Source organism: Antrostomus carolinensis, unplaced genomic scaffold (genome assembly GCF_000700745.2).
Source record: "Antrostomus carolinensis isolate BGI_N321 unplaced genomic scaffold, ASM70074v2 scaffold30296, whole genome shotgun sequence".
Lineage (NCBI taxonomy): Eukaryota > Metazoa > Chordata > Aves > Caprimulgiformes > Caprimulgidae > Antrostomus > Antrostomus carolinensis.
In genome coordinates, this window is record NW_010324409.1 from 20,058 (window position 1) to 31,953 (window position 11,896).

Genomic DNA, 11,896 nt, shown 5'->3' on the forward strand with positions numbered 1-11,896 from the left:
CTGATCAAATCCCTTTGTTGGGCTATGTAGCAGCAGCAACCCTTTGAAACCTGATGAGAAGTGTGAGTTCAGTAATTTCTTGGGCCAGAGGAGTCCCTTGAACCTCCTGCCATAAGTTCTGAATGGGACAGCAGGCACCAGAAGTCCAATTTGTACCCACAACCATTACAAATCCAAATTTAAAGCCCATCTCTTGCTCAGCATGAGAATTATTTTTCCCACCAAATGAGTGATTTTAGTCACCATCTGGGATTTAGTAGGCTACAGTGTAGATGCTGAAGAGATCTACTTCAGATGTAGACATCGCAGGAGGCAGAAAGGTCTTACAGATGCTTTGAAGCAAGTAACCTCTTCTCCCTTATCTGCTACACCTTCTATGAGCAGAGGAGATCAGAATATGGAAGACTACCATTTAGGTAGGTCTCCACAGAGAAGATGTACAGGCATGATGTGCTGAGCTAGCTGTTGTCTGCCACTTCAGCATCAGGTTTGGAAAGGTCACTAAGAAATGGAATGTCTCAAAGTCCAGGCAAAAAGAAAATGAGAACAGAAACACCACAAGCAGATGTCATCAGAGCAGAGCTTCCATTAGCCAGGTGGCTACGGTGGGTCAGCTGCTTTAAGGTAACATTCCTCTTCACCTGTACTCGTGTTTACAAAGACTTTGAAATTCAGACACTAAATTCAGAAAAATAATGTGGCCCTCCAGCATCTCCTTGGTTCCCCAAGGACAGCTGTACCTCTCCAATGCTCTCCACCAAGCACTAGGCTAATGGAAGTTCCACCTGGAAAAGCAAAGCTGATACACAGAGAAAGTAAAGGGTGAAGTAGATAGAGCTGTGATTACCTTCCAGAGGAATGAGGTTAGAGGCCCCCTTTTTCCCATCTAGACCATGCTGAGAGTACTGTTTCAGAAGGTTCTGAGCCTTACGGATCGTGCCTGTCACCAGAGCCAGAGAGAAGAGACAAGAAGACCTAGAAAATGAGTGAAAGAAAACAAACCCAGAACACCAGCCCTCCACCAGCAAGTCACCTCGGCCCAGCAAGAGGATGCTGGGCACCAATGAGCATGCTCAGTATGGGAACGTGAACCCCAAACTCACGTCCAAGTGTGCAGAAACAATGACATTTCCAGACTGGTTCCCTGTTTTGAGGGTGGGGTATGAATTCCAGACAGGGTTACGGAATCAGGGAGAGCTCAAATGAGTTTGGCGAGGTGGTATGGCTGGGTGAGAAAACACGCTCGGAGAAGGGAAGGAGTGGAACACCCTTCCCTGTAATGAGTTTCTTCTTTAAGCCAGCACTCTGCATCCAAGCACACCACCTTTGTTGCTTTTCCTCAGCTGGGGAAGCAGGGCTTTGCAGTACGGACAACTCCTGCCCAGCAACAGGCTGCTGCTCCCCAGAACCACAATCGCAGCTGCCTGCTTAAAGAGGTGCCTTTGCGAGGGGTATTCTCTGAGCATGCTCAACACAGACCCAACAGGAGCCCCACAGCCAAGACAAGGAATGATCTCTGGTGTCACAGAAAGCGACTAAAGGGTGACAACCACTGGGCTCAAGAGAGCAATTGCAGCAGCAATTCCCATCCCAGGAATCACAGAATAATGGATGCTGCCCACCCATGTCTAACTTGCATTAAGTCACCCTAATCCCCGAGACACTTCTCTTCTAAGGAACTACAAATCAATTAAAACCATGGAAAAGAAAATAACATTGGGTTAAAAGATTTATACTGAACACACACAAAAAAAACCAGACAACTGAACAAAAGCCAATGCTGGATATACAGCTAGAAAGCACAAAACAAAGCATTAATGTGACAACTGAAGACTAAACACTGTTTCCATATTAAAAGGTTAGTCATCATGCAACAAGCTACAATTATCACAAGCACATGGACACCCTCTCACAGCACAGCTTTGCTGTTGCCTGCACAACAGGGAGCAGAAAGTTTTGGGAAGGTAGAAGGAGTTTCTAGAGGAGACTCAGATGAAAGAAAACTGGGCTGAGTAAATGAAGAAGGATCCGAGAAATAAAAATGCTGTTGCCAAAATTAAAACTTGTTCTTCTGTTTTAAAGTAATAAACACTTCAAACATGCAGAAAATCCCTACTTCCACTAGTAACTGTACGTCACAGTGCAGCCTGGAAATGAGGGTTGGCTGTCCAGATGCTGAGGATCACTATCCTGAGGGGAAGCCCAAGTACACACTGCTGCAGAACAGCATCCTGGGGTGCAGGACGGCTGCATCCCATAAAGGGATATATGGCAGGGGGAAGGAAACTTCAAGTCCCCCAGGCAGTGCATCTCTAATGGGGGAAAACAAGAGAGAGAAGTTCCCACTGAATTACCAAGCTGCCTTAACCTGGTGCATTTACTGAAGAACAGAACATGGTTCCTAAAGTGTAAATGTTTCACTGGCAAAATTCTTCTTCTGCCAGTTCAGAGTGTTCTCAACCATTTAGGAAAGGAAAAAACAAACCAAAACATTCTTCTAGCAGGAAACTTCTCCCCTCTAGACCCACACCAGGGAGATGGGAAGACTTATACCCGTGCTGTGCTGATGCATTTGCTCCTGGCTTCTCCCATAGGATCAAATGAGAGAGCTATGCCTCTTCTTCCAAGCTTCCTGATGCTCTTCACACCCAACACTTCCACTTTACTCTTAGCTACTTCCAGAAACCTTAAGAGCTTGGGCACAACAGCAAGTTCCTCTGAGCAAGCAGGGCTGTAGTAAGCTCTGGAGATAAACATTGAGTTCTTCCTTACTGCTGTTACCATGGCCCAGCTGATGCAGAGCAGCTCAACCCAGGTACTGTTCTTCTACCAGTTCTTTCATCTTTCCCACTTTCAAACATCCAGAGAGAAGGGGGGAAAAAAAGAATTTAAAAAATATGGTAAATTGGTGTGAAAACCAAGCAGACAGTACAACTGATGCTGCTGTCAATAGGATGTCACTTCACAGGTATGCACAGTGCATGTCTCCACAGCCCACCCCTGACAGTTTCTCCTCAGATGAGAGCTGAAATGCCTCCACTGCATTTTATTTGCATAAGCAGTTACCTGTGTTTACACTGACACACACTGAGTGCTCAGTGTTCATGGGCATCACTTCAGTGCTGCTGTATCCCTCTTACTTGGCATTGTAATTAGGATTTAATGGATTCTAGTGGAAGCCAAATGCTTTTGTTCCAGGATTGTTTTCCCCTATTAGGCAGCTCCAAACCAAATGGGACTGCATTTCAGCTACTAATGAAAACATCACATTCAGGCTAGGGAGTGATCAAGATGGGAAGCAGGAAGAGGCTCTTTATTCTGCCAAGCAGCACCTCACTGCTAGGTAGGCTGGAACATTAAGTAAACTGGAAAAGGGCTCTCCTGTAAGTTGAAAGAGATCCAAAAAGTCAAAAAAACACCTGAAACTTTTGCCCCTGTGGCCCAATTGTAAAATAAAGTGACTTTTGGGCATACATGAGGCACAGTTTTCCAAGTGCACATTGTTCTCCTGTTTCTCTCTTCCATTAGGCAGTCTTCTAACCCAGCAGAAGGGCAACACATTCTCTTTTATTAAGCACCAGCTGCAGAAGTCTGTATAGAACTGGCTAAAGCTCTCTGGCTTTTGCTTGTAGGCAGCCAGGCTGGGTGCTCCTACCAGCATCTTCTGGCCCTACCCTTCCCTGGCAATGCAGAGCTTCTGAGCTACCTGCTGCTCACAAGCCTACAAAAGAGCACTGGGTCTGCAGGCATCACACAGAAGCAATATTTTATATGCATATGTTTGCAGCAAGATGATTTGGGAATCTGAATATGTTTGCCCTCTGAGACAGACTGCTGACATTTCAAACACCAAAGTTGGGAGAAAAAAAAAGCCCACAGATTGCTTCATCAGTTCAACAACTTGACTTGGCAGGTTTCATTTAAGAGGAGATAATTCTGCTTTAGAAGCATCTCCAGCAGTCAGATTTTCAACTGCACACTGTAACAACAGGAGACAGCACAGGGTATATCAACAAACAAAGCACTAACAGAGAGATGAAGACCCTTTGAAACAACACATGGATATGGAGCATCTTCTTCAGAACCCAACATAGTACCTGGGGCAGAGGGCAGGTCTCTGCCTTGTTACCCTGTCCCTAATATCTCACCTTCCTTTTAGCTGTAGCCTCTCTTGAGCTTTACTTTGTGGGTAAACAAGTTATAGCACATCAGATTTAGTTTGTTATTTATCCCTTGCAACAGGTTGAAGTGTGCATTGGGGTGTGCACTGGGATATTCTTCCTTAAGGACTAAGGAATTCAACTCACTTGTTGGAATCATTAAAAAAACCCTTGTCTGAAACCCAAATTGGTAGAACTTGACTTTACTTACTGAAGCAATAGCACAGAAAAAAAATTTCTTTGTCCATAATTGAAAAAAAGGCTAAAAGTAAGGGAATCAAACACCACCAGATGAATATTGCTACCAAGAGTGCCACTGTGCCAGTGCAAAGAGGGTATCAGACCTCCACCTCAAGAGCTGTCCTTGAAAGCTGATGGAACTGCAGAAAAAAACTGGTGAATCTCTGCTTAAAGACTAGTTTTTTTCCTCCATTTAAATTTCATTTAAGTATAGTTTAGTAGCCATAAGAGGTGGCTGGTGTTTGAGGTTTAACCACCTCTGTCCTTCAAGAGCTACAATCTGGTTCTCTGTCCTTGTTCACGGAAGACTGGAGACAAATTAGCCACTATTTTTTCTTGAGATTAAAAATACCCCAATAGATCATTTGAAATGCTCTTTCCTCCGCACACTGACAGCTCTGTAAGTGCATTCAGACTGTGCACTGGATATTCTACCTGACCCAATCTCACAAACTCCAATTAAACTGGACAAAAAGACATGAAAACCTCCTGACAAACTACAGCCAAGACATTCATCACGACAAGCAATTTTGGATGCCCAAATGCATCCATTGTGGAGGAGCCCTGTTTGTAGAGAACAAAAGCTTGTGCTCTCAAAGGTGTGGGCTCCTTTCTGTACTCTGAGATTCTATCTGCCCATGAAAAAAAATAAATCTCCTCCACCTCTGACTATTTACCTAGAGCACAGGGGAGAAGTTACCATTTTGCAGGCTGCTCAGAAACATTTGCTGACTTCACAGCAACCAAAACCCAGGAATCTTCAGTATCAGGTGATAACTGAGAACTGTGGACCAAGTCTGAAGCATCAGTAAATCAAGTTCCACACAGCTCAACTACAGATCCCCATCTGGCATCCTTCCAGTAGAGAGATTCTGGACAATACAGATAATTTTTACCTATTGTAATTATGCTGTTAGGCAGGAGCCATTGTTCAGGAGTTGAACATAAATGACTGCCAGCATGCTTAAGAGTAAATTTATATGCTGTTTTTTCTGCCATCTGCAGCATTGCTAGTTCTCCTTAGCAGGAGAATATTGTCCTCCACAGGTCTTCCACCAGAATAATAAGATATTTGCAATAATAATTGCAAATTCTTATGCAGTTAACTACCAGCAAAACTCCAGAAGAAAGCCAAGTGTGGGGTGATTTTCAAGGAAACATCCACTGAAATTTGCAGACTGCCTGCATCCACCAACTGCACCTTGCACATCAGCTTTCAGGAACAGCACCAGGGCACAGCAGCAATGGCACAGATTGATGTTTTTTTAAAGAGACCAGAGGGGTGACCTCTGGATGTCACAGCCTTCCCCAGGTAGCTCTCCCTCTCCAAATATTCCAGGCACACCCCCTGCTTTAGCGAGAGGCGGCCCAGCAAAGCTTCTCCACACACAGAAGTGAACAGAGTGAGCACCAGGGCCAGCACACGCACACACAGATGCACATTACCTGGGATGAGGACTGCATTCACATCAGGATTATAAAAATAAACACAACATAATTAAAATGGGTATTTCTTTTTTCTCCCTTTCCCCATCCCATCCATTCCCAGTCCCTACCCACATTTTGCATCATTTTCCTGAACTCAGTAAGAATATTTGGACAATACAGGAAAAAATACTAGGGTGGGAGAGTATTGGACAGATAAACCCACAGAAATACGAACTTTTCTGACCTTCATCATTATTACAGAGGAGATAACAGGGTGCTGTGACACACAGAGGGACAATATCACTGTGCTGCTGTGGAAGGTACATGCTGGCTGTTGCTGGCCCTCCTCCTGGCCGTGTTCCCACTAGATGGCACATTTCAGAGATGGGAACTCCAGCTCTGCACTCAAAACTCTCATTACAAGGAGAGGTGGAAGAACCCACCAGCCACATTCATAGCTCAGCCAGACAGGCTGAGGCAAAGCTGTAACAGCCCTTCAAAGATTCAGACAACTTTGGATCTCATTTCTGTAGACACCTGCCTAGCTCCCATCTCAACTCCTGACCAATTCTTGGTTTCCTAGGACAATAATAATTTATTCATAACTAATTATTAAAGTGATGTGCTTTATCAGATCTGATTCTATTTTGCTGTGGCACATTCTATATTTCATATAGGCTGAGCAGAGGTGGTCTCAGATCATATCCTTTTATAGCCCTCTCAGGTCTCTTTTTACTTATCCCTTTTGGTAAGGCAATGGCCTTTTCTCTCCCTGAACACAGGACCCCCCTTCTCCCTTTACATCACCCAGAGAACAGACTCGATGTCTTGACAGAGACAGAAAGTGTCTGTAATCTCAGTGCTGAATCCAGGACAGAGAAGAGGTGCTTATCTCTGAAATCTCACCCCTGCTCCTGTCCCAAAAGTACATCTTGGACACAGAGGCCACCTCAGCAGTGAGAAGGCCTGCAGATAAGTGCTTGACACCCAGATAAGGGGATACACAGGACAGTGATCTCCCCCTTCAGGGACTCACCCGGTCTCTTGATTGGCTTTTTGGTGGGGGTGTCCTTCCTTTTGTTCTGAATGGCAGGGGAATAGGGCACCCCAGTGGAGGAACTGTTCTTACGGAAATGGTCTTTCAGCCCCTTGATAGAGCGGTCGAGCTGGACAGAGCGGATTTGGAAGTAAACAGTCATGAAATCTAAGGAGACAAGGTAGAAACAAGATTATAAGCAAACAGAGAACACTATATGGTAAAACAAACCTTTCCTGAAATACTCTGTGCCCCTAAGGGAACTTATTTAGGGTCCCACATCAATGCTAGTAAGCGTTTTTCCCAACCAGAGCCTCTCTTATTTTCTCCAAAAACTTCATCTTCTTCCTTCCCCTGCAGTATTCATTCCAGCCCTTCCACCACACACAACATTAAGTCTGTGCACCACTACCAAGAGCACATCAGTTGTGGAACTGATTTGAGACATTTGTACAAGACAATGTCAATTCAAGTGGTCAGTTTCTAGCACAAGAGACTTTACACACTCCTCAGGATTCAGGGCACTCAGGAACTAAATGAGGTGTTCATAATTTGAAAGCAGAATACAAACTGACTGACAAAATATGCTATATATGCTTGAGTCGCCTTTGATCATTCAGAAATTCTTAAGAAGCTTTCAAAGATGCTCGTCATACTTGGTGAGCACAGTAATCCCCACTCAGAAGTAAATCAATGAGTTGGGGGGTGATTCTAGTAGCAATCTGTATGTGAAAGCACAGGTTTCCTGTAACAAGTCAACAATGTCATTCACTCTCAGAGGAAAAGTTAATAAAGGAGTATAAAGCATTAGATAGATTTTGGTGCTGCAGAACAGGAAAGAAGAGACTTGTACTGACTGAAGAAAGTCTTCTGTGCTGCTTTCCTCCCACCTTTGGTCATATTTAATGCAAAATCTCTGTTCATAAATAGTTCCCAAATGGGAATTAAGTGACCAGTGTCTTGCACATTTCTAACACCTGAGCACTAGACAGTTGCAGCTCCATCAGCAGGTATTACAGATCCAAGTTAAATGGATTTCTGCTACAGGACAGACTATGCATTAAGATAATATGTGCTTTATTTACACAGCTCTTTCTTTCATCATATCCACCAGCAAAGCATTCTGTTCAAACTAACAAACCATCACTTCAGTCTCACTACAAACACTGGAAAAAAAGAAGCAGGATCTTCAGGTGACTGAAAGGAGACTGAACTACTCACCTAAAAGGTGCCACTAAGGCAGTCACTAGTTCTGCTTGTGCTATGAGCTGCCAACAGCAGCCTGACTCATGGTTTGTCACCCACAGCTGAGCAGAGGTTCATGGCTGAAGGTGTGAGATCTACAAGCCAAGCTGTGCAGTGCTACACACATCCCTCAACACCCTACTTTTGGTCTCAACCACACGTGGTAAGTAGTTGGGAGAGCACTCATCTGATACAGAACAACAAGGGAACAAGACACAGCACTACCAACCTTGATTCCTGCCGTTTTCCACCAGCCAGCCAGAAATGCGGATGATATCATGCAGGACACTCTCTGGGAGGTGCTCCAGAGACATCTCCTCCTGCGTCTCCATTTCATCATCCGCACTGATCAGGTCCAGGATGAGGATGGGTGGGACTGGCTTGGTGTGTCGTGTCATCAAGCTGCGGAACTCTGACTCCAGGGACTCTTTGCCCCTCTCAAAAAGGGATTTCTGGCACAAAACAGCAGGACAGAAGCAGCACAGGGCTCCTGTAATCAGTCAGTCACGAGTATTTCTGCATAAGAACATATTTTGTGCAGCATTTCTAACCACTGTCAAATACTGCATTCTTCAAACTCCAACAACACCTGTAACTAAGAGACTTTTAAAGTGAATTCAATTTAAAAAAATGCCTGGGAGTTGCTCAGTCTTCAAGTGTGATTTAAACAGATCTCCCACTCTGCTCAAGCAGTTGAAGGACTAACAAGAGCTACTCAGGAGGAGGTTCAACAACTCCACCACACGTGCAAGACATGCTTGCAGAAGTCCTACAGGCACAATGCATAGAGCGTGCAAAATGCCACAAGCAGAAATGCTGCTGAGTGCAGACTTAAACAGAAGCCAAAACAATCATTTCTTCAGCTGTACTCAAGCACCTTCTTCAGCAGGCAGCAGCACGCCTGTCAACCTCTCACAGCACGAGGAAAATCAGCAGGGCCACCTCTGTTTCCCTCTCACCCACACCAAGTTCCAGACCCATGACCTAGGACCTACCACCCGGTTCAGCTCTGGGCTGTCTGGATTGTTGTCCTGGAAGTATTCTACTGCCTTCTGGATTTTGTCCATGCAATTCAAGTATTCCTCCAGTCTCCCAGTGGGGCTGAAAATAAACCAAAAAATAAAAAGCAGTGCCCCAAGAAGCAAAGAAAGAAGATACCAAGAAAGCACCAGACCAAACTCAGGATAAAAATAACAAGGAAAATTTCAATTCCCTTTTCTTCAACTAGGAGGAGATCATGGGATTCCCTTTTGCCTCCAGTCAATGCCACAGCAGAACACCCAATCCAGGCAGCAAGTGCAGACATACTGATGATTGAGCAGCACACAACTCTCAGACTCGTCTTCCTCTCTCAGTCAGGCCCAGATGGGAAAGTAGAGGAAGCTGCACATCCCACCCCAGAGAAATGGCCATCACAACACCCTCCTGGAGACTGAAAACGGGCTCCACAACACTAGAGCAGGAAGAACCTTTGGGAAAAGGGCAGAGGAAGCCACCAATGCTCATGAGATTCATATGGTAGCACATCTGCAAAACATGGAAGAGACACCAGTGCAGAGTTTGAGCAGACTTTGCCCTCTGTGGCTTGCTGAAGGTCAAGTCAGGGTACAAGGAACATTATGATGAGTATGTGGAGTGAGCTCCCCTACCTCTAACCCACAAGTTCAGTAGGACGAAGCTCCCCAGCAAGGTCTAGCTGCTCAACTCACCCTTCCTTTATGATCTTCTCTGTGTCCTTAGCCACATGGTAGTAACTGATGACATGATCCAAGCAGGACAAAGTCTTCTCCACATTCTCCTGCAAGCGCTGCAGGTTCTCTGTCTGTTTATGGACAGGGATGATTGAATTCTCCAGCTTCATCAAACGACTTTCAAAGGAGGAGAGGATAGAGACCTACACACCAAAAAAGAAACAGAGAGCTGAGGGTGTCCTTCCACATGGATCCATACAGCAGGGCAGTAGTTAGAGCAGGGCAACCAGCGACCTTCTGGTCCTAGCTTCCCTTTTTGGGCTTTGCTACTAATTTGACATGACTCCTGAGGTGGGCTGTTTAACCCCTCTATGTCCTAACTCCTATTAATAACCACGAAACAGATCACTTGCCATACAGAGAAGGGCCAATCTTGAATAAACTGTCTGTAAAGCGTGAAAATAAACATTCCAAGACAGTAATAAGAAAGAATAAAGTTTTACTTGAAAGCAGGAAACAAATACACAAGAACTGCCTGGAGGTGCCCAAGGTAAAAAGAGCAAGAAAACCATGAACTGGCAGCCACTTTGCCCTATACCACTAAGACCCAAACATGAGATGCACAACATGAAGGCACAGCACCAGTATAGTGTGAACCTTCTTTTCCACCACAGACATTTGGTTTTTAAAACAGACTGTGATATTGCTTCTGAAAGGTGGAAAACCTTAGTAAGCTCACAAAGGGTGCCTCAATGTCATCTTCTACAGGCCAAAATATAATTCCTTCAAGATTCACTCCTGTGTTCTGTTTTCCATCCTTCTCTGGTGGTACCTCTATGACTTTCTTAAAACACCAAGTGCAAAAGTGGACAGAGGATACTAGCTGAGGGCTTATGAGCAATTAGAGCACAATAATTACTTCCTATCTCTTAAACAGAACACTCCCAAAATAAACACCAAACAAGATCTAACTTTATGAAGCAACAACATGATGCTGTTGCACAGACTAGTCTGGGGTCTATTAATACCTCTTCCTGAGGCAAAGGGCAGACTATAAAGAAACAAGGCCAACAGCTCATTGGAGCCTTCATGTCCCCAGGAGGGAGGTTTTGGATTGAAACACCCATCAGTCTTGCCCTTTGAACAGGCACTGAAGTGTAAAACGCAGGCACAGAGCAAGTGGTTTATTAAGCTGCATTCCTCAGATGGGCACAATGACAGCCTTGAAAACAGATTCTGCTAAGAAAAAGTAAACCCAGGCCCAACATTAGGACTGAACTTCAAGGAATCTCCTTACCATGTTCTTTGTAAGCTGCTCGCTCTTGTCAAGGCTCTCTTTGATAAAGGACAGAGTTTCTTCTTCCTGCCAGCAGGATGAAAAAATAGTCTTCAATTCTGAACACTAAGCATTTAAGTCACTAAACATTACATGCAGGTTTTTACAAGTTCTGCTAAACAATGAAGCAAACCATGTTTGGTCTGTTTGGCCACATTTTAATAAACCACCTCTTAAAGGAATCAGGAAAATTGACCCAAGGTGAGATGCACATAACAAAACAGGTGAGTTTTTTATGGATTGCACATTTCCCTCTGATACCCCAAGCCCAGGAGCCTTAGTAACACTAAAATTAACACCTTTACCACAGAGGCACACTGACTCTGACCACAGGTTTCCCTGCCACAGCCCAACACAGGCGTTGCACTGGCACCATCCACATCCCACACACAGCTGGGAACTCCAGTAGCCAACGCAAAGCAACTATCAAGGGCTGTTTTAAAGTCACCGAAGCCCACAGACAGAGGGGGAATAGCAGCCTGCAAGGGCTGGCCTCACAGGCTGGATCTGAGGACCTGAAGGGAGAGCCCCCTCAATCTACCAGGCCCAAAGTGGGGGGCAGAGACACCTCCTCACCCCAAACCCCAGGGTCCTAGGCCCTGAAAGGCAGCTGGGGATGCTGCCAGGCCCGGAGCGTGGTGACCAAGCACTTAGGGGGTCCCGGGACGCCCCCAGGCCCGGCGGGGACCTCCAGGCCAGCTCCCAGCCCCGTCTTCTAGGCAACGCGCTGGGGCTGCGGGCACGGGGACAGGCCCCGGCA

At 45.3% G+C, this 11,896-nt stretch overlaps 1 protein-coding gene across 1 annotated transcript in view; it reads right to left on the bottom strand.

The window, feature by feature from the left end:
* The window catches only part of EXOC7 (exocyst complex component 7), a gene marked incomplete at its 5' end in the record, with an annotated part of 21,703 nt that extends 10,501 nt beyond the window's left edge, over positions 1-11,202 (bottom strand). Inside the window, 7 exons of the mRNA XM_029085695.1 lie at positions 848-940; positions 5,847-5,858; positions 6,865-7,032; positions 8,339-8,561; positions 9,105-9,210; positions 9,819-10,003; positions 11,098-11,202. Coding sequence (XP_028941528.1) covers positions 848-940; positions 5,847-5,858; positions 6,865-7,032; positions 8,339-8,561; positions 9,105-9,210; positions 9,819-10,003; positions 11,098-11,202 — 892 coding nt within the window. The remainder of the gene's footprint in view (positions 1-847; positions 941-5,846; positions 5,859-6,864; positions 7,033-8,338; positions 8,562-9,104; positions 9,211-9,818; positions 10,004-11,097) is intronic.
* Between the last annotated feature and the right edge of the window lie 694 nt (positions 11,203-11,896).